Source organism: Rhinolophus sinicus, chromosome 18 (assembly GCF_057876585.1).
Source record: "Rhinolophus sinicus isolate RSI-liver-muscle chromosome 18, RSI-T2T, whole genome shotgun sequence".
Classification (NCBI taxonomy): domain Eukaryota; kingdom Metazoa; phylum Chordata; class Mammalia; order Chiroptera; family Rhinolophidae; genus Rhinolophus; species Rhinolophus sinicus.
In genome coordinates, this window is record NC_142518.1 from 41964303 (window position 1) to 41990986 (window position 26684).

General features: G+C 41.2%; 1 protein-coding gene across 3 annotated transcripts; it reads right to left on the reverse strand.

The window, feature by feature from the left end:
• Window positions 1-165: 165 nt before the first annotated feature.
• ALAS2 (5'-aminolevulinate synthase 2) lies at window positions 166-24383 on the reverse strand. Of its 3 annotated transcripts, XM_019718955.3 has the most exons (12): window positions 24252-24306; window positions 22580-22640; window positions 18959-19154; window positions 18166-18288; window positions 17210-17320; window positions 14392-14614; window positions 13683-13867; window positions 11005-11184; window positions 8206-8370; window positions 7374-7642; window positions 6126-6288; window positions 166-450 (listed from the first exon to the last, which is right to left on the reverse strand). In XM_019718955.3, exons 3-12 carry the CDS (start codon window positions 19137-19139, stop codon window positions 287-289), a joined length of 1764 nt encoding a protein of 587 aa, XP_019574514.3. In that variant the 5' UTR covers window positions 19140-19154; window positions 22580-22640; window positions 24252-24306; the 3' UTR covers window positions 166-286. The 3 variants fall into 3 exon arrangements, with proteins under 3 accessions (XP_019574514.3, XP_019574513.3, XP_019574515.3); XM_019718954.3 differs by lacking the exon at window positions 22580-22640 and having other exon boundaries at window positions 24252-24383; XM_019718956.3 differs by lacking the exon at window positions 24252-24306 and having other exon boundaries at window positions 22590-22613.
• Window positions 24384-26684: the final 2301 nt, after the last annotated feature.

A 26684-nucleotide genomic window follows, 5' to 3' on the forward strand; every position in this document is an offset into this window, starting at 1 on the left:
GCAGCTTACTGTGTAGTTTTTACGCATCTTTCTGGATTTCAGTTTATCAGTAAAATGGATAGTTAGACCAACAAGTGATCTGTGGCTTCCTGGTTGCTCTGCCACTTGTCTCAGGGAGTCAGGTATAGTGTAGTTGTCCTCTGTCCAACAGAGGGCTACAAATGCTGCAGTTTGCTCTTTATTTTCAGACTCAAGTCAGCTAGAGGCATACAACAAAGCAGAGGACAGGAGGGGCGCAGACCCAAGTCAAGTGCATGTGGGGTGGGGATATGAAGCAGCTGGCTTCTCAGGCATAGGTGGTGACATACTGGGGCCCCATGTTCCCAAAATAAGAGCGTTCCCACTCACTCATGAGCTCGAAGTGCACAGGACGGCGACAGAAATTGCAGGCAGCCAGAGACACATCCTGGATGGGCAGCCCCACCTCAGTCCAGGCTGCCAGCAGCTTCTCTGAAGGTGGTAGGGGCAGAGGAGGGAAATAATTGGTTAGACTAGGTCTTCTTAATCCCTGTGTCACAGTACAGATGTCCTACGATAATTGATCCTCTCAACCCTTCAAGATGTCTTGCAACCAGTTTACTCCATTGTGTGCTATGAATGTTGCCATTTGTGTATGGTTGCTGTGATGTATAAGAAATTGGGAAGCACTTATTTGACAGAATTTGTAGCTGTATTAGCCTGGTCTGGACTACTCCCTAAGTACAGGACATATTGTGGCCCAAGAAGTGAATCCATCTGCTTGGAAACGCCTAGCCTGGTAAGGAAGATGACACTGACAATAACTACACAGTGCCATTACCGTGACCTGAGAGCCTGGGGTGGGGGTTGTCCCTAGCAGGTGAGAACCCAGAGGAGAGAACCTGATCCCACTATCAGAAATGCATCAGGTATGTGCCAGAGCTCCATCTCTGCCTTTATTTTAAAATGCTCACTTCTTGGGTGATCTCGTCCAATCTCATGGCTTTAAACATCATCTTTATGTTGATGTTTCTGGAATTTTCATCTCCAGCCCAAACCTCTCTCCTGAATTCTAGACTTGTAGGTCCAGTTGCTGTTCTATATCTCTACCCAGATGTCTAATAGGTATCTCTAACTTAACGTGAGCACAGCTGAGCTACTGATCCCCTTACCCTCCACCAAGCTGACTCTGCTTTCAGCCTTATGCATCTCAGTTGATGGCAATTCCAATTGCTCAAGCCATAAGTTTTAGAGCTATCCTTTATTTTTCTCTTCCTCTCCTACCACACATGCAATCTATCAGCAAATACCATTGGCTCCACCTTCAAAATCTGACCACTTCTCATTATCTCCAATGCTATCATCAGGTCTGAGCCACCATCGTCTTTTACCTGAAATATTATAGTAGCCCCTTAATGGATTTCCCTGCTTTCACTCTTTCTCCCTTTTAGTCTATTCTCAACATAGAAATTGGAGCAATTCTGTTAAAACCTGAGTCAAATATGTCACTCCTCTGCTCAAATCATTCAAAAGGCTCTTCATTTCAGAGTTAAATCCAAAATCCTTCCAATGGCCTGCAATATCCTATATAGTCTGGGCCCACATTGCCCCTTTGTCCTCAATTTTCTATCTCCCTCTTGCTTACACCACTCCACTTACATTTTCTTATTGTTTCTCAAATAGTACAAAAGGGATACTCCTGTGTTAGTATACTTTTTCCCTGCCTTAGGCCATTCCCTCCGCCTGGGATGCCCTTCCCTTAGTTCTGTGTCCATCTAACTCCTTCACCTCCTTCATATCTTTGCTCAAGTGTCATCTCAATGATCTCTACCCTTAACACTGTGTTTAATGCTACAACCCTCCTCCAATATAGCCCCTGCCCACCCCGAGCACTTCCTATCACCCTTATCCTACTCAATTTTTTTCATAATACTTAGAACTACCAGGCTATATTCACTTGACCCTTGTACAACATGAGGGTTAGTGGTACTGACCCCCACACAGTCAAAAATCCTCATATGACTTAACTCCCCCCAAACTTAATTATAGTCCCTCCTTATCTACAGGGGATTGGGTCCAGGACCCCCCCCCCCAATGGATACCAAAATTTACGGATGCTCAAGTCCCTTACATAAAATGGCATAGAACAATGCATACAGTCAGCCTTCCACATCTGCGGATTCCCAGCCACTAATCAAAAATACTGTTTTTGATCCACGGTTGATTGAATCCACTGATGCAAAACCTGGAGATATGGAGGGCTGACTGTATATTTATTGAAAAAAAATCCACGTATATGTGGGCTTGCACAATTTTAACCTGTGTTGTTTAAGGGTCAAGTGTGATTTACTTATGTTTAAAGTGGTTTTTTTTTTTCACTATCTCCTTCCACTAGAATGTGAGCTCCAGAAGGATAGGGATTTTGTGTCTGTTTTGTTTACTACTGAATTCCCTAGTACCTAGAACAGTGTCTAGCACACAGTATGCACTCAATAAATATTTGTTCATAGAATGAATTAATGAATGGATGGCTAATTAAGTGAAGAGGAGGAAAGAAAAGAAAGTAAACCAGAGGAAAGTTTGAGGGAGGGCATTCCAATTAGAAGGGAGCATTATTAGCAAAGTCTCAGTGGTAAGAGAATAGAACAAAATGAGGAAACTGCAAGTCATTCAGTGTATCTGGAGAAATAAAATGAATGTGGGGGAAGAGGTGAGGGCATAGAGATCACCATGTTGAGGCATTGAATGCCATGCCAAGAAGTTCCGACTGTTCTACAGATCAGTGGTCTCTGATTTTTGGACTATACATTCTATCAGTACAAATGTTTTAACATGTACTTCCAATCTATGTATGTATAGTTATATATTCTAAACATGTATCATAGTCAGTCTATATATTAAAGATCAAAAAACATTCAACTCAACACCAAAAACAATCCAATTAACAAATGGGCAGAGGACCTGAACAGTCATTTCTCCAAAGAGGACATACAGATGGCCAATAGACATATAAAAAGATGTTCAACATCACTAATCATCAGAGGAATGCAAATAAAAACTACAATGAGATATTACCTCACACCTGTCAGAATGGCCATCATCAATAAATCAAGAAACAAGTGTTAACAAGGATGTGGAGAAAAGGGAATCCTTGTGCACTGTTGGTGGGATTGCAGATTGGTGCAGCCACTATAGGAAACAATATGGAGGTTCTTAAAAAAATTAATAACAGAACTACCTTATGACCCAGCAATTCTACTCCTGGTAGAATTCTACTCCTGGGTATTTATCCGAAGAAATCCAAAACACTAATTCAAAAGACATATGTACCCCTAAGTTCACTTCAATGCTGTTTACAATAGCCAAGATACAGAAACAACCAAAATGCCCATCAATAGATAACTGGATAAAGAAGAGGTGATACATATATACAATGGAATATTACTCTGCTATAAAAAATAATGAAATCTTACCATTTGAAACAACATGGATGAACCTAGAGGTTATTTATGCTAAGTGAAATAAGTCAGACAGAGAAAGACAAATATCATGTGATCTCACTTATATGTGGAATCTAAAGAACAAAATAAATGGGCAAACAGAAATAAACTCGTAGATACAGAGAACAAACTGATGGTTACTAGATGGGAGGGGTGTTGGGGGGTGGGTGAGAAAGGTGAAGGAATTAAGTACAAATTGGTAGTTATAAAAGAGTCATTGAAGATGTAAATTATAGTATATGGAATATAGTCAATAATATTGTAAAAATTAGTGTCAGATGGGTACTACACTTATCGGGGGGGATCATTTCATAATTTATATAAATGTCTAACCAATATGCTATACCCCTGAAACTAATATAAAATAATATTGAATGTCAACTGTAATTTAAAAAATAGTCACAGGGGTTTGATGGGCTGGGTGAAAAAGGTGTAGGAATTATGAAGTACAGATTGGTAGTTACAAAATAGTCACAGGGATGTAAAATACATTATGAGGACTATAGTCAATAATATTGTAAAAACTATGGTGTCAGATGGGTACTAGACTTATTGGGGGATCACTTCATAAATGATATAAATGTCTAAGCACTATGCTGTACACTTGAAGCTAATATAAAATAATAATGAATGTCATCTATATTTTAAAGAAATAGTCATGGGGATGTAAAGTACAGCATAGGGAATATAGTCAATAATATTGTAATAACTATGTACAGTGTCAGATGTGTCTTATTGGGGTTGTCACTTTGTGAGGTATATAAATGTTTAATCACTGTGTTGTTTTGTACACCTCAAACTAATTTTTAAAAAGATCATTTTCAGTACCGTTTAATTTCCTATTTTTAAGATAAAAAGTAAACATAAAATTCTAGTAAATTCCCTCATCGTATGGATCATCTGTCATACCTCACTTTGGAGACCACTGCTCTAGTCTAGACAGTAAAGAAACATGAAGAGGTTTAAGCAAGGGAGCTATATGATCAGATTTTTTTTTTTAATCCCTCAGGTAGTCGGTAGGGAGAAGGGATTAGAAGGAAGAAAGACAAAAGCAGAAAAATTAGGAAGAAATCACACTGATGTGGATTGAAAACGTCTCAGTGGAGAAAACAAATTTGAGAGATTGTAGAGAATATTTGCAAGATTTCAGGATGGGTTGGCTATAGGTTTGAAGGACTGGTAGAGTCACTGTGAATACCTCTCATATTTCTTTCCTGCAAAAGCTCAGCATAAATGGACACTCAGTGAACTGAGGGTGCTGAGAGCTCTATAATTGAAGCCCAGAGCAACTGAGAGGACTGAGCTAAAGTTACAGAAGTCTGGATCATCAGCTGAGAGAGGTAGTAGACCAAGTGGTTTTGACCAAGGAGGTAGAGACAGCCTCCCCAGTTCAAATCTAGTAGCTGTGTGAACTTGGACCAGTTATTATATATTTTATGCATCATTTTCCACATATGTAAATTGGAAATGCTAAAAATAACATCTCTACCTTATGAGAATTAGATGAGTTAATACATGAAAGTTTTTAGAATGGTGCGTGGCACATAAGTGCTTAATAAATGTTGACTAGCATTATTTGATTTTTTTTCAATGAATAAATGAATGAATAGTACCTATCTATCTTGTTTTCCCTGAAGTCTTATACCGTCTATGGTCCAGACAAGCAGTGATTGTTGCCAATGTATGCCCTCGGTTTTCCTATCTCCAGGTCCTTGCTGATGGAATTCCCTTATTTTGGAATGTCCTGACACCATACCAAATGCACTTCAAGGTGCTTCACAAGGACTTCCTCACCCATAAAGCCTCCCTAATTTCACTCTTCCTACCCTCTCTAGCCATAAATGACTAGAGCAATGGAGCTCATCACACTGGACCAGTACCATCAATGTCTATGTGTGTCTCCTCTGCTAGACCATCAACTGCCTACATATCTTTCACCCAACAGACCTGGAATGAGCACCTGCTCTATGCTAGGCCCTGTGCTAAAAATTGCACCCAAGAGGAATCCAGTAAACTTTAGGTGAATTGACTAAACTGCCATCTTTTAGGATAAAACCCAAGCTAGTCAGTTAGCTCTACAAGTCTCCCAATCCAGTCCCTGTTTTGTGTTGTCTTTGTACTCATAGGTTGACACTCCCCTGCCCCACTCCTTTGTTACTATCTTACATTCCTGTAACACCTGCTATTGTTCTTGCCATATCCCAGGCTGCTACGCATCCTCCTCCTTGCCTTTCTTCATGTTCTTCCCTCTACTAGGATACCCCGTTCACACGCTCTTTCTTCTTAGTCCAATATCATTCACTTTGAAAGACTCAGCTCTCAGCTCAGGTGTTACTTCCACTAGGAAGCCTGTCTTGAATCCCATAGGCTGGGTCAGGCCCCTCTTCTCTGCTCCCACAACTCCCTGATGCACTGTCTTTGTTGAACATTGATCACCCCTTGAATTCATTGTTTGTGTTTTCTATGGCCTCCTCAACCAAATAGAGCCCTACAAGTCTAGGGACTGTTTCTCATTCATTTATGATCCTAGTATAGGGTCTGGCACACAACAGATGTTCCAGAAATTTATTGTATTTTTAAGCTAAATGGCATCCATTCTCTCAACTAATTCAGATCCTGGGGCCGAAAGGAGGAAGTGTGCTGTAGGCAACCAAGTTGAGGACTTACCCACAAAATCTTCCATCATCTGTGGGCTGTGGTGGGGGGAGGGTGCCAGGCGCAGTAGCTCCTCACCCCGGGGGACAGTTGGATAGTTGATGGCCTGCACATAGATGCTATGCTTGGAAAGCAGGAGATCACAGAGCTTGCTGTTCAGTGCTGCATCACCAACCTGGGCTCAGGAGAAAAGCTTGTCAGTATCTGCTACCCTGGCCCCATTATCACTAGCTTCATTAAGCAGGTGGAGGAAACCAGATTAGGGACCACTGAATTTTGGAACATGTTTTTTTCCATAAGGGGCTTAGTCAGTGGCAGCTCCAGAATATCTATAAAGGAGTTGCTCAGAGGCAGTAATCAAATTTTAAGGGGGTGGGGTAGGGGTGGTGTTAGGGACCATGTCTTGAAGCTGTTTGCAGAGCAAGCATGCTGCTTCTACTTAACTAGTATGTTAATTTGCGGGTGGTTCTGGATAAGAAGATAAATCCATCAAGCTACCTCTGGGGTGCTGTCACAGAGTTAATTAAAAAAAATAGATTATTTACAAAATCAGTCTTTCAAGGGAATGTTGGGTTAGCCCAAGGAGCAGTGACTATTTCTTTCTCATCCATAAAACAGTCACAGAAAAGTATCCTCCCCACACCCTGAGTTACTGACACACACAAATAGATGTTATTTAAGAAAGAATTAGCAGTTCATTTTTAAAGGCAGTAAACACTCAAACATAGTTGGGAGTCCAAAATAGCAGCTAGTCTTATGGTTTTTGATTTTGTATTTTCTGACTTCAGTTCTCAGTAAGAAATATGTTTCACACCATGATCATACTATATTCGTATATACATACATATGCATGTAATCATATACAAAACTGAAATAGATTTCTCATAAAATGAAACCCTTACTATGTGTGATGTACTCCAACATTTTCTATTCTATTTCTTCTGTTTGTTAATGCGAGTCATGACCTACTAAAGTGATGTTATAGCCCACTAGTTGTCTTGATGTACAGTTTGAAAAACACTGAATTATAGGTCATGGATACTCAATATTGTGAGGGTCAGGACCATCTAATAAGCATGAGATAATAGCTAATGCAAAAGAACAAAAACACTGGTTAATGCAGAATGGCTGATAATATTTCAAAAAGGGTTAACAGGAAAGCAAAGAGTTGATGACAGGAGCAGGTGTCAGTTTGCTGGGTGTGGGAAGGCTCTCAGAAGAGATAGCAGGGGAGGGCAATGGGAAGGGTGGGGCTCTCACCCGGATGGGAATGATGTGGCTGGGGCAGGGGATAACAGGAAGGCCCCTGTCCATTAGTAGCTGGCGCATGTGCTTGACATTGCGCTGGTGGGCCCGCCTCAGGGCTTGGCCCTCCTCTCCCTTGAGCAGCTGCACAGATTCCAGGGCCCCAGAGAGCACCATGGGAGGCAGTGAAGTGGTGAAGATGAAGCCAGCAGCATAGGAGCGCACCATGTCCACCAAGTCGCGGGTGCTGGCGATGTAGCCGCCCACACAGCCAAAGGCCTTGCCTGGAAACAGGGAGGAAGAAGATATGCACAGACCCTTATTATCAGTCCCCAGAGGAACAGGATCATGCCCCAGGTAACACAATGATGTGCACCAGAAGCTAGAGCTCCAGACTCACTTTCCAGGCCTCTCTGCTCATTTCTCCTGTCCATGACAAGGCAGACAGAGCTGATAATTCTGCTGCTTTGAGATAGGAATTTCAAGGCCTGCCATATGCAGTGACTAGATAGGCAGGAACTGAGAGGGGATCTTCAGCTGGTTAGGCCCAAAAGTGGAGCTAAAATGAAGATTAGGGCTGGAGTAGGAAAGGAGTTTAGGACTACAGCTCTCCACTTACTGGCTATTTGGCTCAGCTCAGGGGTCTTCTAAAAAAAAAACCACCCAGGTTTTTTCAGCAACTCTGCAGTGGGGAGGGAGTGGAAGGAGGGAATCCAGGAATTCCACAGCCTTGGGCTGTGAATTCTACCCAAATAGTTCCTGCAGCTTGGGGGAGGGGGAAGAAAAGGGTCTTGCAGGGGCTTTCTTTCTGGATTATACGTAAGGACAGTCCAAAGCACTCACTTACCAAGAGTTCCAGAGATGATGTCAATCTTGTGCATAATTCCATCACGCTCCCCAATCCCAGCGCCCCGGGAACCATACAGTCCTACAGCATGAACCTCATCTACAAAGGTCAGAGCCCCATACTGGTGGGCTACATCACACAATTCCTCAAGGGGACAGATGGCACCTGAGCAAAACCAAGGAATAGAGGTAGGAGATCATAACCCTTCCCCAGCTCCATCTCCAGGATGGAATTTGTGACCCACAACTACTTTGGGACTATTCTAAACCTCTTTATATGTACTGACTGCCTTCACCTGGCTCCCACCCAAGTGTGTTCTCTCTCTCTCTCTCTCTCTCTCTCTCTCTCTCTCTCTCTCTCTCTCTCTCTCTCTCTCCTGTGATCAAGGCTTGCCTCTCTGTCTTTTTATTTTTACTTCATTCTGACAATGTATGTTCTCTTGTTTATGCCATTTTCTGGCCTCTCTCTGCTTCCGTTGTTGTTTGTTTTTGTTGTTGTTTTCCTACAAGTCTATGTATTTCCATTTAGGGTTGGCACTAGTGTATGTGATACCTTTGTTTAAATAAATTGAAAAAAGTCACTTTTTGCTACAGGTTAATGCAGTCCTGATTTCAGATCCCACTCATTCCCTGAGTCAAGTGCTGTTGGCAGCCCTGTCAATGTGTTCATTCTTCACTGGTCCTCCGTTTCTATCTTTTTGGCTTTCTGTCAGAACTATCTCTCTTTTTGTGGCCATTCCCGTCTTTGTTTCTATATCTCTATTTTTCTGTCTCTACCTTTGTTTTGCTTTCTTTCCTCCCCTTCCTTCCTCTCTGTCTCTCTATCTCTCTCCCTCCCCTCTTTCTCACTGTTTGTGTCCCTTTCTGACTACCTCTCTGACTATCTCTCTATTTCACACTTTCTTTCTCTGTTCCTTTGTGTCTCTGAGTTTCTTTGTACCTCTGTCTCTGTCTTTTCTATGTCTCTGTGGGAGTGTATTTCTCATTTCTGTCAATGTTGTGACATGAGGGCACCTCCCCTCCCACAGGCTTAGTCTCAATGTGATATATCAATAATGTATTACAGAATTGTACACTTGAAACCTATGTAATTTTGCTAACCATTGTCACCCCAATAGATTATAATTTTTTAAAAAAGAAAGTGAGTTAGAAGTGATCTGTATGTTCCTCCCAATTTTCCATACAGATTTACTATTTTCCATGTTATTCTAGACATCAGCTATGTTGATAATTGTTTATAAGGCCTTTAAATGGCGGTGAATCTCATACGTAGACTTTTTGGCCATTCTCCATATACAAGAACTCATACCTTCTCCATCCCTGGAAACTGCTGATATGCAAAGAGTTGGAATACAGACGAAACGTCTTCAGTTGGAAACGAACTCCAGGCCAGGATTAAAGAATATGAGCAACATGAGGGGAGAGAGCCAGAGGACATGGAGCCCGAGACAAAGGGGACAATTTGATGGCTTAAGCATCATTCCAATGGGAGAAATTCCAGCCTAGGATTGACAGTTTAGGCAGAGTTTCCATGGAAAAATAAGAAACTATTCATTTGCAAATGTAAGGAAGTAGAATGGTCCTAATATGGTTTCCACTAGAAAAATAATGAATTACAGTACTCTAGCTAGTAGAAATATAATCATGGGATATTTTTAATTTATTGTTAGTTATAGAAATGTGGGAGGGGCCATGACAATAAGTTCTTCACATATATTAACTCATTTAATTCTCTCAGCTACTCTATTACTATCACTTCCATTTTTTAATTAAGGTAACTGAGACACAGAACAATTAAGAAACTTGCCCAAGCTAGTAAGTTGTCATGCTGGGATTTGAACATTGATAGTCTGGTTCCACAGCCATCACCATTACATGATGCTGATGGCATTTATGTTGGCTAAATCAGGGAATACCATGGACTCTCCTTTGTTTCATTTGGAAAAATGACAAATTGAAATGAGGTGGGGACCTGTTCCCTTTAATAAATCCAAAACGTGATGCCTAAAACACATGATTTCTGCTCGAGAGGGGCAGCAATAGAATGATTTGGGCATTGTTTCAGTTTGGGGAAAAAAGTGGTAGGAGGGTAAAGGTCATTTATTTCTACTTAGATCATAATAAATGGAATGGCTTCTATCATCTCTAATTCTTACAACCAGATGTTTTACTTTGGGGAAAACAGGCTCAGAGAGTTAAAGAGTTACCCAAGGTCATAGAGCCAGTAAGTGTCAGAGGTAGGATTTGAACCCAGGTCTGTCTGACTTAACCTGTTTTGATTCCACTGCTTCATACTGGACCTTGAAAAAACTCTCAGGCAATGGTTTGTGAAATTTTCCATTGCAGAAAGCAGACACTGGGTCATTGATTTACACATCATTTCACATGGAGGAGTGTTTTGTGAAGAAATTGGAATCATATGTCCCAGAGTGAAAAAACACTCATGTTGGCACGAATTTACTGAGTCACCCAAGATAAATTGGGTGCTATTTCTGAACTTTAATTTCTTAACCTGTAAGATCAGTATAATACCTGCCTCCATCCTTTGGCATTTGCTGGCTGTGTGATCTTGGGCAAGTTACTGCACTGTTTATGTATCACTTTCCTCATGTAAATGACAACAAAAAATAACACTACCTACCTCATTGAATTGTGAAGATTCCATAAATTAATATACATAAAATACTAATATTTTTTTCTTGGCACATAATAAGTACTCTGTAAATGTTCACTGTTATCATTGTCATCATGGTTTTTGTGAGACCAAAGTTGGTAAACATACACTCACACATATACATACCATCCATGGAGTGAACAGTCTCAAAGGCCACAATTTTGGGTGTCTCAGGGTTGGACTTTTTTAGAAGTTTCTTTAGGTGGTCAGGGTCATTGTGCCTGAAGACAAACTTGGCTGCTCCACTGTTGCGGATACCTTGGATCATTGAAGCATGGTTGCCCGCATCTGAGTAAATCTCACACCCTGAGGAATCAGATGCATAATTCTTAAGCTTCTGTCCCAGTATTCCCACTTCAGCCTCAGGAGTGATCTGGCAGGAGCAGAGGGCCAACCTTTTCCTCCCTTTGAAGACCCTGCTCTGCTCCCCCTTCCTCTGGAAGCCTTTGTAACGCCTCTTCCTCCCTTGGATGAACTCCCCTGTCCTAAAATTCTGACCCCAACACCTTTCCCTCTAGTCATTTCTAACCCTGGTCTGGCCTCTAATTGTTTTGGGGTGGAGGAAATTTTAATTTCCCAAGAAGCTCTAGAGTTTCCTGAAGACAGGGCCTAGGTTTCTTCTCCTAGACACATAAGACCAAGCCTTGGAAAGGAGTTTATCCCAGAGAATGCTTGTTGATTTGGACTGATGCTAGATTCTTCCTGGTGCAGATGAAATCCCACCCCTTCCAGGTAGCATCCCTCTGCTTATATTTATAGGGCGGATACTTATCAGACTTTCACTGTTTGAATCATAAGCTCATGGCATGTCAGAGCTGGAAGGGCCATTAATGACCATGAAATCCAGCCCCTTTAAAGTATAAGTGAGGAAGCTAAGGTCCAGAGAAGGTGAGATCTTTCTTTAGGACCTGAGAAATGCAGGGCTTTTAACCAGGCAATGCAGGGAGGACAGGTGGAGGTGGAAACTTGGTGGAGGGAGTTGATTCCTGGTCTCCCAAACTGCACTGACATCAAGTAACTGTGGCCTTTCGTTAAAGTAAGGGATCACTTCTACCTGGAGAAATCAGGCATGACTTGGTGGTGGACCTGCCATGAACGACAAGTAGACAGGGAGTTTCTTGAGAGCGGGAACCACGTCTTTTTATCTTTCTGTCTCTGTCTCTGATACCCAGTATAAGGCTAACTACACAGTGGATGCTAAGTAAACATTTCTTGAATGAATGGATGAAGAAACATAACTGATTTATATGTGAGTGAATGAATATATTACCAAATAAAAGAATGAGAAGACGGGTGTCAAAAAATGAGGCTGATAAGGTAGGTAGAGGCCAGATTATTTAGGACTTTAGAAGCCATGATAAAATTTTTGGATTTGGTCCTAAGGGTAATGGGGATATATTAAAGGGTTTTGGGCAGGGGAGTAACAAATATAGGTTTGCTTTTTAAAAATATCATTCTGCTCGATGGGAAGAATAGATTGCAAGAGGGTAAAGGTGAAATCAAGAAAATTATATTTGTTTGGGCTAGGATGGTGGTAGTGAAAATGGAAAGAAGTTGAATTATAATGGTTGAGGAAGGGGTACACCGAAGACATTTTCAAAAATGTTGGATTTAGTCAGGGTTATGTGTGAACTCAAGAAAAAGCTTCTGAGAAGCAATGGGGATATTTACAGTGTGCTGAAGAATCAGCAGGAAGTGAGGAAGTAGAGAGCAAGTGTGGAGACTTCTCTCAAGCAGTTTTCTAGTTTAAGGAGGAAAGAGGGCAGTAACTAGAGGGTGATGAGGGAATTTTTTTTTACATGCAAGAGACTTAAACATGTTTAGAGAGAGAGAGGCTGAAGATACAGGAGGGAGAGAGGGAACTGATAGATCAAAGTTCCTGAGGAGGTAGAGGGGAATGGGACACAGAGCACCAGCAGCAGGATTAGTCAACAAGAAAAAGGACAGCTCTTCCACTCTGACAGGAGAGCAGGAATGAGGAGAGGACTTGTGGGGATGTTCATGGGGTGAGGGTGAGGTAGAAGTGTAGAGGGCGGACAGTGGGCATTGGCAAAGCTGCCCTGGAGACTTGAAGACTTAACCATGAAATCAGGATTGCCAGAGAGCATAGAGGACCTGGTAGAGATGGGGAACCATACATTTTTAAGCAGTTATATAAGCCCAGGATTGACAGAGAAGGTGGAGAGTTATATTCATCCAGGGTTGGGGCTGTGATGGAAGGACGACAGGCATATGAGTTGAGGACATTATTGGCTAAAGAGTGGGAGAGTGGGAAGGTAGGATCCAGTGTATAAGGGAAGGGATTAGCTTTAGACGGAAGGAGAGGTGCACCTTCAAATTGCAAAATGAGAGAATAAAAGCAATCAAATAAGTTTATAGGTTTGGTGGCTATAAGTTAAAGGAGTCTCTGGTGACTTCTGTTTTCTTTGTGATGTAACATGTGAGGTTATTTGCTAAGAGAGGTTTTAGAAGGGGGAAGAAAGTTTTAAAAAGCAGACATGTGGACATAAAGTGACTGTTTATGAGTGTTAAGAGCCCAGTTGAGTTGGGAGATGACAAATTTATGGTGTTACTCTTCTGTGAGGTTGGGCAATGTTCCTCAGTAGTGGGGCTTAAGCCTATGTGTAGAAGGGGAAAAAAGAAGGATATAGTCATCCAGTGTTGAGGATATGCAAGGTGGGTAAGAAGGAAGGACAATGGGAGCAACTGAACTCAGAATAGAGGAAAGGAGTGATGGAGAAAGTGAGACTGGATGCTGTAGTGCAGGAGACCAGCCCTGAACAAAGCTCAGTCCCCAGGCTTACCTGGCAAGATCTTGGCCAAGGTGAAGAGAGTAGAGTCATTGGCCACAAAGCAGGAAGAGAAGAGCAGGGCTGAGTCCTTCTGGTGTAGCTCAGCCAGCTCCTGCTCCAGCTCCACATGAAACTTACTGGTACCTGAGATGTTGCGGGTGCCACCAGCTCCAGCTCCATGATGCTGCAGGGTCTCCCTAGCCAGGAAAAAAACAGAGGGGAGACAGAAGAAGAAACCCTTGTCAGACACTGAGGAATTTGGTAGGTTTCTCTTCCTTGATGGGGGTCAATGCTGACTTAGTGATCCTGTGTGAGCTGTGTCCTATATGACCAAGGAGAGGGCAGGATGGGGATGGTGGAGAGCAATGGGCCCTCCTTCTCAGGCTGAGGCACTCAGGGGTGGAGGGAGAAGCCAGGTTGAGCTTGAGCACCTTGGAAGACCTTCTAGAGGAGGTTACATACCATCTCTGGCAATACTTATTCTGCAGCCAAAGTAGGAGCTCATGGAGAGTGGGCTTGCTTGGTTTCCCATCCTCTCCTCCATAGCACTGGACACCCAACAAACATGGTTTGTTGACTGACTTAGTTCATATCTGCAGATTAATTATGCTGGAGGACCTTGTATAAAAGAGGTGGTGGGTAGAACCCAGGTTTCCACTAACAGCTCTGCCTTTTCCTTCCATGTGTCCCCACAGCTCATGGCCCAGACCCTACTACTCACTGTATAGCTTGCAAGACCCGAGGGTGCCGGCTCATGCCCAGGTAGTCATTACTGCACCAGACAGACACATCCTTTGAGGCTACAGATTCCTCAGAGAAGTGTTGGGCAAAGGGGAACGCATCAGCCCAGCGGTTCACAGTCTTGAACACACGGTAGGTGTGGTCCTGTTTCTTCTCCATGATCTTGTCCCAGAAAAACTTGTCATAACCAAAGACATGGTTTCCTGCAGGAGTAGTAATGAGGATGAAAATAATTCATTTTAAATCACTTCCTGGCTAGTCTCTATTTTATTCGTGCTGTTAATTTTGCATTCTCCAATTCTCTTTCCACTTATTTATATTTGATCACTCATTAACTTGCTGGGCCACATTAACTCTCCACTACATTCCACCATCCCTTTGCTTACTCACTCACTCATTCACTCAGTTATTTATTCACACATGCACTCAGGTTTTCCACCCCGGCATGGCCTCATCTCTTTTCCTGAGGTTAGTATGGAAGTCTTCTTACTGGAATCACTACTTCTTGTTTCAGTGGCAAGAGTATCTAGTAACCATTCCTAGTTATGTGACCTTGAGCAAGTCATGAATCCTCTCTCTTAGTTTTAATTTCCTCATCTGTCAAATGAGGCTAATAATATCTTCCTTGCAGAATTATGAGTATCTAAGGACATTCAGAATGTTATACACCCAAACTAATATCTGACGCATAGTAGTATGATTACAACTATAGTAATAGTAGTAGTGGTAATAATAACAACTATTATTTAATTATATTATTACTTCAACATTTAATGGGTGCCAATTACATGTAATGCTCTCTCTTGTGAAATCTATAGGTATTATTTTATTTTCACAAACACTCTATATGGAAAGTTCTGTCGTTATCTTCATTCTACAGACAAAGAAATTGAGGCATAGTGAGGTTAGGTAACTTGACTAAGGTCATGAAGCAAGTAAGTGGCCTTAAAGTAAGTGGCCTAGAGTCCACCTCTTTGACCACTGCCACTACAAAATGGAGCAACCCTATTTTCAGGATAAATTGGAAAAACATATGCCAAAAGGCTTGTTAAACTCTGGAACTCGAGACAGAAATCATGATTGTTGCAGATTGCAACTTATGAGGTAGGGGTGTAAATTAATAACATCTTTGCTACAGGGATATTTGGAAATACGTATCAACAGTTTTTAAAATACACATACAGAAATACCTAGAGAAATTCCACAGCATATTTAACAGAAAAATTATTGGTATCCAGAATTTATTTTTATAAACTGAAAAATTACTACGAAAAAATTTCAACCCAGTAGAAAAGTGGGCAAAGGATATAAACAGAGAATTTAATAAATGTAGAAAAAGATGCTTAATCAGGGAAAATCAAAATGTAAAAACAAATTTTCACCCATCAAATTGATAAAAATTTAAAAGTTTGATAATATCAAGTGCTGGAGAGGTTATGAGAATATGGGTACTCTCTTTGATAACTGATACATCACTTTGGAGGGCTAACTGGCAATATTTATTAATATTGAAAATGTACACACCCTTACACCCTGAGAATTTCCATCTCTTAGTGTCTATACTAGAGAAATATTTACCTATGTGCATGAGGAGGTACATTCAATGATTTTTGTTGCACCACTGTTTGTAATAGGAAAAATTGGATGTAACCCAACAGAGGAATAGACAAATAATCCCAAGTATATTCACACTAAGTCTAAGATAATACTACATATTATATTTGGGTATATTTATATGTATGTAAAACCAACATACAAATAAACTGGAAGAACACACACACAAAATTGGAAACAATAACCTGAAATATAGGTGCTTTATTAACTGAATGATATTGCATCCATGTTACAGAACACACTTCAACCGTTAATAATTATTATGCAGCTCTATGTTTAGAGACATGAAATGATGCCCATGGCATATTGTTAAGTGAAAAAGCAAAATAACAAACTCTGGGTACAATAAGATCACATTCCTAATAAAAACATGTGTGGAGGAGTGCGTAGGGTGTGTGTGTGTGTGTGTGTGTGTGTGTGTGTGTGTGTGTGTGTGTGTTTGTGTGTGTTTAATCATAAGGAAATATCTGGAAGAAAATATAATAAAAAGTTAATGGTGGACGGTGGAAATCTGATTGATTTAAATTTATCTCTATACTTTCCTATATCTGTTGGAAATTTTACAATGAATCATATTCATTTTATACTAGGAAAATAACAGAGGGTAAGGGGGTTGGGGGGTGGTAGATGAGGGTAAAGGGGATCAAATATATAGTGATGGAAGGAGAACTGACTCTGGGTGGTGAACACACAATGTGATATATAGATGATGTATTACAGAAGTGTACACCTGAAATCTATGTAACTTCACTAACAATTGTCATCCCAATAAACTTTAATTAAAAGAAAAAAAGAAAAGAAAACAAATTCCGTTATGAAAATGAATATAAACAGACACAAAAGAGGGAAAAGACTCTCTAGCTCTCTATGAAGGATGAGAGTTTCTGAGGGAAGCATGGAGAAAACATAATAGGAATAAACCTAATATTAAATAAGTCCTCATAACAAGCTAGAAACACATTTATAAATTAATTTTATTTCCTCCCATTAAGGCAGGTATTAAAATCCCGATGAAGGGAAGTGATTTATTTGCGAAAGCACACAGATCCAGCAAGTGCCAGCATTAAAATTCAAACTCAAACTCCATTTGGTTTCAAAGTGCCACTTCCTCTACTTTGTCAGAAGCCCTTTCAGCACAACTTCCATATTCTCAACACCCTTTATTTCCACCTCAGCAAACTCACCAGTCATGTTGTGCTGAATCAGGTGTGTGACCTTCTCTGAAATTTGCTCTGGCTCCTGGGGACTGGAGAATGGCTTCCTCAGGCTGGTTGAGGCCAGGGAGCTGGGCAGGTCTGAGAGGGAGTATGGGATTCATTGGCCATGAAGGGGTTAGGGGGAGAAAGCATGTGTAGTCATCTTTAAACTCAATGCAACACATGATAATTCACCTTTATGGAATAGGGATGCCTTCTGCGGAGAGAAAAAAGTGTTCTGCAAAGTGAGCCCCTATTCATCTCCCCAAGTGGAGACTCCTATGTCAGGAAACCTTCCACAAAGTGAATAACATTTCTCTCCACTAGAACTTTCCTTTGGGTGAGGAAACTAGGGCATCCATCCTGGTCTTGCACTTAGGTGGTAGATGTAGGGCAGTGTACCTACCTTATTCTTCTTTCCTGAATGTTATTAAAATTCAATTTTGAAAATTTTACCCTTAATCATATCCCAAAAGGGCCTATGAAAGATGTAAACCATGTGGCCATCTGTCAAGTGTGATTATCTTGAGTGGTCTGCATCATTTGAGTTGACCTGGACTCTATACCCTTGTATAGGATGTACCTGCTTCCAACAATTATTCTTTCATGCAAATTTAGATTGTCATAGGATGGTATGCTTAAGTGTGAGAGCCTAGCCTTTTGGGATCCATTTAACCCCTTGGGAGAGAAGAGGCAGAACCCTAGAGGGATCATTTTAGACTAATGGCTAAAAGTTACAGGAGCCTGTGCATATATGTGTGTTGGGGAGGATGCATTTCACTGCACAGTCTAAGCTATTGCATACCATGGTCCCCCTGAGAAGACTCGACTTCCCATAATGGGATGTGTACTAGGTGCCTTTGGATTAGCTTAGCTCAGGACTGTAGTGAAGTGAATTCAAGCATTAAGAGCAGAGGTTGTATGAGCTGGAACTTGACTCCAACCTGTCTTGAAAACCTTCACATCCTCCTGGACTTCTGGGGCCGCCTTCTGCACAATCTTGCTTGTCCCATCCTGGAGTTCTGACAGCATGAAGGGACAGTGGCTCTTGGCCCAAGATGGAGAGTCTATGCAAAGGTAAGAGAGTAAGTAACAGTGCATTTCTAACCATAAGTTCAGTTTAATAATTATCACTGAGACCTACTGTATCCCAAAGCTCCATCTCAGGCTATGGTAGAAACACAGAGGTAGATGAGTCCCTGTGTTAGCAGAGCTCCTAAACTGGTGGGAAGGGCACACATTGAAGACACATTATAAACAGTGCTGGGATGGGAGGGAGAACATAAACTATGAAAATCTAGAAGAGGGAGGGCACGTGACCCAGAATTGGAATTGGACAGGCTTGAGGTCTAGGCAGGCTTCACAGAAGAGATGATGCCCAAGTTAAGTGTCTCATGAGAAATATGAGATACTCTGGCAAAGGGTATGAGAAAGGGTCATTTGAAAGGAGCAAAAGCACAGGCTCTTGAGACAATAGAGTTGATCCAGGCAGTTTTAAGTAGTTTCATAATGGCTGGAATATATATAGTGTGAGGCACATGAGAGTGAGGCTATTTTTAGAGATACTGGCAGAATCCCAGGTGTATTTTTAGGCCAGTTCATTCTGCCTTGACACTTTTCACATGAACCCCCCCCACACACACACACACAATTATTAGGCAATGATGACCAGTATGACTTGGAAACTTGTCCCCAGGACTCAGACATTCTCACCATTTGCTAGTAGTTGCATCTTACCTCCTCCAGCCTTGGTTGCCTTAAGGTGGATTTGAGAACAGGTTGGTCCTTGGGTGGCCAGGATGGGACAGCGTCCAATACCAAACAGGAACTGGTGAGTCTTAATCACCTTGCTCAGGGGGCCTATGGGGCCTCGGGCAAGCACTGGGCAGCACTGTAGCAACATGGCTGCTGCCACCATCTTGAGCCCAAAGTCCTGTAGAAGATGTGGAAGATGAGATTCCATCATGAAAGCCTAGCCAAAAGGCAAGTGTCATTTCTGTGTTTGATCCTTTGCCTTTAGCTTCCCACCCAATACTTGCTGCCCTCCCGAGAGATGCTCTGATTGTCCTTCCAGGTTAAGAACTTACCTAATGTTAAAATGTACCAATAGGACATCAGAGAGGAAGGAATAGGAAACTATTAGATGAAAGGGTGAAAGAGTTTCAACTGGATCTCAGAAAGCCTGAATTCTGATTCAGACTGCCACTGACCTCCTCTATGATAGTGAAGATCATTGAAGTATGATTATGTGTGCCAAAATGGGAGTTGACAACCCACCAACCCTTTAATCAATACTTAAGAATAACAATTTTTTAAAGACTATTGGCCTCAGCCAAGTGAAAATTCAGCCTGATAATGCAGACAGATGCCACTGATCAGGGATCCTGAGGTTCAGGCCAGAGTTTTTCCTGAGCAGGCCCAGACAGAGAGGGAGAAGGTGTTTGAGGCCACAGGCACCAGCTTAAGTAGATTAAGGAAAAAGGTGAAAGGGCAAGCCCTAGACCCTACAGACCATGTGCCACCAGACTGGTACTTTGGATTTGCTCCTGACTTACGGAAAACTATAGGAAGGAGGTGAAAGCAAGACCCAAAGGGTCTAGGAAACAAGTCTATGGGTGAATGAAAGAGGTGGAGATTAACAGAGAATAGAAAGGTAACAGTGAGAAGATCATAAAAAGAAACCAAACATGCATAAATATTTGTTGAATTTGGGAGTAAATTAATGAATGAACAGGGACTCAAATGGAGGAAAGAGAAGAAGAGTAGGGGAGGAGTCAGAAGAAAAGAAAAATTAGGAAAGATAAAATAAAGGAAGTGAGAGACAACAAAGGTACAGTGGTAGCAATGGAGTTAGAAGTACAGAGGGAAATGGGACAGTGCAGGGATAAGAACAAGGAGAAGAGGACTGATCCAGAAAAACAGAGGACAAAAAGATCGTGGGAAATATAGAAGGGTACGGAAAGAGACTGAGATGAGAGAAAGAGAGAATAGAGGGAGAGAGTATGTGGGAGGGAGGGTGAGGGGAGGGGATGAAGAGAGAGAGAGAGAGAGAGAGAGAGAGAGAGAGAGAGAGAGAGAGAGAGAGAGCAGCAATAGAGACAGAGACAGACAGGACACAAAAAGAACATAAGGAGAGCTCAAGAGGCATAGAAGAATATATAAAGACTCAGAAAACTGAGAGCAGGAGAAGAGAGAATCTAGCAGGGGCAGAGAGGCAGAGAGTCAGTCAGTCACAAAGATAAAGGAGAAATGCTGCCAGATATAGTGGGGGTGGGAAAGAGCAACAAAGAAAAGTTAGGTAAAGAGGAGCTGGACCTTGTCGAGGGAGATGAGAGAGAGACTGAGTGACAGAGAGAGGGAGTGAGACAAAATCATAGGCTAGAGACAGAGAAGTGGCTAAGGTGGTTTGGGGTTGCAATGAGGGAGGGCTGAGAGATACACAGAGAATGACAACTAGAAAGAGCAAGAGGGAGAAACAGATTAAAAGAAAAAGGGGAAACTGGATATCCAGCATTAGAGGATCAAGAGACAAGATATGGGACAGGACAATGTGAGAGATACGAAGGAATGTGGGAAGACTAAGGCCCTGGCATCGCCAGGAGAGCTACTGAGTAGAATCTAAGCACCTCTAGTGCTATTAGATATAGGGTCTTATGTTGCGAGGGACAGATGAACAGGAGGATCTCGTGACCCCTTCTTCATATGGCAACTTCCTTCACCTCTTACAGAGCAACACCCCTCCCTTCCAGACCTCACAGAGCAAGCATCCTCCCCCTAACTCACAAAGCAATCTCTTCTCCTTTTTCTATCCTACAGCATCCTCCTTCCAACTCTCCCAGACTATCATAAGAGCAAAGGTTAGTATATGGGGCAGGGTGTGTGGGCCCTAAAATTGGGAAAGGCCAAGGAGTGTTTAAAGGACTAAATGAAACTCATCATGTTAAGCCTTTAGGACAGTCCCTAGCACATAGTAAGTTTTCAATAAATGCTAGCTTTTTAAATTACAGTTCCAGCTCCCCAACTCCCTGTTGGACATTCTTGAAAAGTCACTTCCCCTCTCTGGATATCAGCTTTCATCATCTGTCAAATGTAAGGTATTTATGCCTACCTCATACGGTGGGTAATGAATTGGATCCAATGCCTACCTTGTATCTGGAAATATCAGTTTCCCTTCCCCTGCCTGCCTGGGGCTGAGCCTGCAGACCACAGATAAAGCTCCCAGAGTTTATCTCCGTTGGGGTTTGACCACTCCCCAGATGAGACCAGGGTGTGGGAGAGAAGAGTAGCTCCTTTCTAGAATCACGTCTGAGCATCTGGCTGTGGCTGACGCCGGCTATTGGTGGTAAGGAGGAGTGGATAGCCCAGGGAGATGTAGGCGAGGCAGATGGCCAGGTTCCAGGCTCCTGTAAACTCCTTTTCCCAATATCAACAACGACAGTAATAACAACAACATTGGGGTATGTAATGGTAAGGAAAGTCCCCAAGATTAGGAGCAAAGTCCAGTCCTACTTTGGAATGATGGTGAATTAAGGCCTACTTCCGCCCCCTCATATAAAAATGGAAGAAGTACAATACACTCATCTTCTCTAAGGGGCTTTGACCATGATATTCTCAGGGACCTAGAAAACTATAGACTACTTCTTGGAATTTGTTGAACTATCAAGTACTTTCAAGCTTCAGTTCCACTTTCTCTGTTCTGATACTCTTTTCCTGGAATTTGCCCTGCCTCACTATGCCTGTCTATCTTTATGACCCATAATCTTATAGTCTAGTTACCTTGGGCTCTGTTTACATTCCATCCCACTACCTATTATGGAATTGGAGTAAGATTGGATAAAATAAATATTTTAGGCAATTTAATGTATTAAGAGCACAGTCTCTGGAGCCAGACCACTTGGGTTTGAATCCTGGCTCTACCACCTACTAGCTCTGAGACCTTAGAAAAGTCATGCCTCTGCTCTATGTCTTATATCTGTAAAATGTAGATAATAATGAAGGTAATCTATTTCACAGGGGTGTTGTGAAGATTCAGTAAGATAATCTACATAAAGTATATACAAGAGTGCCTATCCCATAGCAAATACTGAAAAAGTGTTAGCTATTTTTTTTCTACATTTTCAATGTAGGAAAAGTGAAGGTACATCCAAGGGAGGTTATATCATGAATATACCAGATCAGGTATCAAAAATTGATTCTTGTCTCAATCCTGATTCTTGTCCTTAACCTGTTACAATTTACTATGTGAATTTGGGCTCTGTACTTTCTCTCCCTGAGCCTCAGTTTCTCCATAGACATTGGAGTAGATTACTGCATAAATTCCATCAGATTCTAGTATTCAGACATTCACAGAATACTCACTGTTCCAGACCTTGTTGAAAATGCTTCACATGTTTTGACTTATTTAAGCCTCGTGACAACCCTGTAAGGTAGACACTAATATCAACTTTATTTTAAAGATGAAGAAACTGGGGCCCCAAAAGATTAAGTAATCTGTCCAGGTCACAGGGCTAGTAAGTAGGAGAACCAGGATTTGAACCTAGGGAATCTGGTTTCAGAGCCTATGAATTTAACCACTGTGGATCTATGATTCAAATATTACTACATATTTTCTTGACTGAGAGCCTGACTTCAGAGGTTAATCCCCTCTACTACAGTGACAGGCCCCTTTCTAGGGCATTTGATTTTCAACTGTGACCAATGCCTTTACCAAAGGAAAAGATTTCTAACTGAGGTAGAATTTCAGGCACTGGTGAACATTCATTCTTTATTTATTTATTTATTTATTTATTTATTCGTTCATTAATTCATTCATTCATTCCACCACGTAACAACTTATGTACCCACTGTGTGGAAATCCTTGCCATGGTCTTCTTAAAACAATGCTTTCACTCCAAGAGATCATGGCAAAGTTTTGGGCCAAATGATAGATCATTAGTAGAAGGTTTTCCCTGCGCCTTAAAATCCTTTCATGTCAGCAGCCAATCTGTAGTCCTAGAGATCAGAAGGGCCAACCACAATGCTATCCCAAAAGAGAGACAGAAACCACTCTGCAGCATTCCTTGCCCCCAATCTCCCCTTTGTGGCCTGCTTTGTAAAAATCATTTAGGTCTGGAAGGGAAGTGGTCACCTCATTTCAGGAGTTTGAAGCATCAGGCTTTATTTCCCTTCCTAGCACCCTCTCTCCATCACAGAAAAATCATAGAGAATTTTAGATACCTGAAAGCAGAGAATCAGAAATTCTCAGAAACCAAAAATTTTAGAAGACCACAAAATCAAAATTAGAAGAGGCTGTGGAAATCATATCAAGACCCTTTTTCAGAGAGTGAATGACTTGCCTATGGTCTCACAATGAATTAGGGTGAGGACACAAATCTATTGACTTTCAGCATAGGGCCCTTTCAGTGACACAACATTCCTCTTTCACCTTTTCCCCTTACTTCTGCTAATTATTCATCTCAATTCCTTCAAATCTCTCCCTACCCAATTCATCATGCCCATGATTTCCACAATCCCTGTTTTCTCTCCCTACATCTGGCCCCCTAGGCTCTGACTTATTGAGCTCTGCTGTCAGCTGAGAGAGAGAGTCAAAGTAAGCAAGGAATGGAGAATTGCTGGAAGAAATATCAAGACATCTTCCTGGGAAACAGAGGAAGAGAGGAAGAGAAAGAGAGAAAGACAGAGGCTGCGAGATACAGAGTAGAAAAAAGAGACAGAAAGGAAGAGAGAGAGAGATTTAGAGAAAGGATACAGACAGAACTCAGATGAAGGAAAAATAAGAGAAAGCTAGAGTGTCAGAGATGAAGTGAAGTGAGTGATCTTGAAAACTAACAAAGGAGAGGAAACAGGAAAAAACAAAGGAAAGCTGAAAACAGGGAAAGGCAAGAAAAGACATGGGGGGAAATAAAGAAAACGACAGAGACAGATTCTAAGAAACAAAGTCAGATGTAGCCAGACCAGAGAGTCAGCATGTGCAGCCTTGAGGTGGACCAGCAGACCACAAAGAGGGCACCAGGCTGAAAGAGATTCTTACCTGTTGCCCTGCACTGAGGACGAACGAAGGACGGGTGAGTGCTGTGGATCAGGACCTGGCATTTATCCCTTCATCCTTGGCTCAGCTCCACCCACCCCGCCTTCTGCTGGCCTGACTGCACTGGCCCCAAAGGTATCTTAGGCTAGAGATAAAACCCAGTGTAGTCCCCTCTTACCTCCCCCCTCACCGAGCACTGGCTCTCTCCTCTCTATTTTCTTTCTCTTCTCCCTTAGGAGTAGTAAAATTAACTTGCTGGGCTTTGGAATCAGACCATCCATATATACCTAGGGCACCTTGAACAAAACCACCTCTCTGGCCCTCAGTTTCCTCAACTATAAAAGGAGGGCAATAAAACTCAGAAGCAACTGTAGCACAAATGGGAAGGGCTCTCTAACAGTCAGCTTCCATAGGTGATATCTAGGTCGTTGTAATGATTTAATAGCATCATGCACAGAAAACACTAGGCATAGTGCCTGGTCCAAAGAAATAATAGCTAATGTTGATTGAGGGCTCACTATGTACCAGACTCTCGGTTAAGTGCTTTACATGGATTAATTTAGCCTATCCTAATAAGGACCTTATGAGATAGGTACTATTATCCTCATGTTACAGATGAAGAAACTGAGGCCCAGGGAAGTGAAGTAATTAACTGATAATTACCCAGGTAATACCGTGTTTCCCCGAAAATAAGACTTAGCTGGACAATCAGCTCTAATGTGTCTTTTGGAACAAAAATCAATATAAGACCTGGTCTTATTTTACTATAATATAAGACCAGGTCTTATATCATATCATATCATATCATATCATATCATATCATATCATATCATATCATATCATACCATATCATACTGGGTCTTATATTAATTTTTGCTCCAAAAGATGCATTAGAGCTGATTGTCTGGCTAGGTCTTATTTTCGGGGAAACATGGTAAGTACAGAGTCTAACTATGAATGCAGGCAGTCTGGTTCCAAATCCACTCTTTAAGCACTACTCTCCCTTTTACAATATACAGCTTAAAATTTTGAAGTTTTTTTCTATTACCCTCTACTTATCTCTATCTAATTTTTCCTCTCCTCTTCTCACTGTCTTCTTCCCTTCTCAATCCTACCACAACAGGTTTATGTCATAACTAGGCCATTTTATCTGTGGAGCAGATTATCATCATTAACATTATATTTACATAAATGGGATCATTCTCTACATATTGATTTTCAATTCCATTTTTTCCATTTGACCATGTGCCACATAGGTCTTTCCATATAAATTCTTTCTGTTTAGTGGAGTTATAATATTCCAGAATCTGAATGTTACCATAATTTATTTAAACACTCTCTTACTGATGAAAATTTAGATTACTTCCAGGGATTTCTCCCCTCCATTATGAATAATATTGCAATAAACATCTTTGGAAATACATGAAAATATATTTTATAAGGTAGAATCCTAAAAAAAAAATAGAATCCTTGTGTGTTTTCAAATGGTCTGTAGACATTTAAAATCTTGATACTGTCAATTTGCCCTATACATATGTTATACATCCCCACCAATGGTGTGTAAGAGCGTGTGTATGCCTGTTCTATCATCAACTCGCCAACACCATTTGTTTTTATTAATTTTTAAAATCTTTGTTAATCTGATAGGCACTAGAAGTGGTATCTCAGTGTTGCTTTGATTTGCTTTTCTTTGATTATGAACAAGATTGCTCAATTTTTTCATGTTTCTTAGTCTTTTGCCTATTTCTTCTTGTTAATTGCCCAATCTAGTTCTTTCCCCGTTTGGGGGAAGTGTTGCCAGTAAAGAGTAGTGGGCTAAAAGTATGAGATCTGGAGTCAGATTCACCCAAGTTATCTTACTCAGTAGCTGTTGTGGTTTATTAAGCTTAAGATTCTTCCCTGTAAAATGGGCAGTCATAGAACCTACCTCCTAGGATTGCTGTGAGGGTGAGATGTAACTATTATTATTTTTTTCGTTATTATTAGTTTCAGGTGTACAAAACAATGCAATAGTTAGATATTTCACCCCTCACAAAGTGATAAGCCCCTCCCCCAATCTATTGCCCCTCTGACATTGTATATATCTATTATAATTCCATTGACTCTATTCCCTATGCTACCTTGTTTCCCCGAAAATAAGACCTAGCCAGACAATCAGCTCTAATGCATCTTTTGGAGCAAAAATTAATATAAGATCCGATCTTATTTTACTATAAGACCTGGTATTATATTATATTATATTATATTATATTATATTATATTATATTATATTATATTATATTATACCTGGTCTTATATTAATTTTTGCTCCAAAAGACACATTAGACCTGATTGTCTGGCTAGGTCTTGTTTTCGAGGAAACAGGGTATACTCCATATCCCGTGACTATATATGTATTAAATTATAGTTGACATGCAGTATCATTCAACTTCAGCT

What these genes read in the sequence shown, in the direction of transcription:
- ALAS2 (XM_019718954.3), bottom strand. Translation starts at nt 19,139, where the DNA reads ATGGTGGCAGCAGCCATGTTGCTACAGTGCTGCCCAGTGCTTGCCCGA. An exon ending in TGTGAAGGTTTTCAAGACAG is followed by an intron (nt 17,321 to 18,165) that starts GTTGGAGTCAAG and finishes ACTCCCTCTCAG; the next exon opens with ACCTGCCCAGCTCCCTGGCC. An exon ending in CGGGTCTTGCAAGCTATACA is followed by an intron (nt 13,868 to 14,391) that starts GTGAGTAGTAGG and finishes TTTCCTGGCTAG; the next exon opens with GGAGACCCTGCAGCATCATG.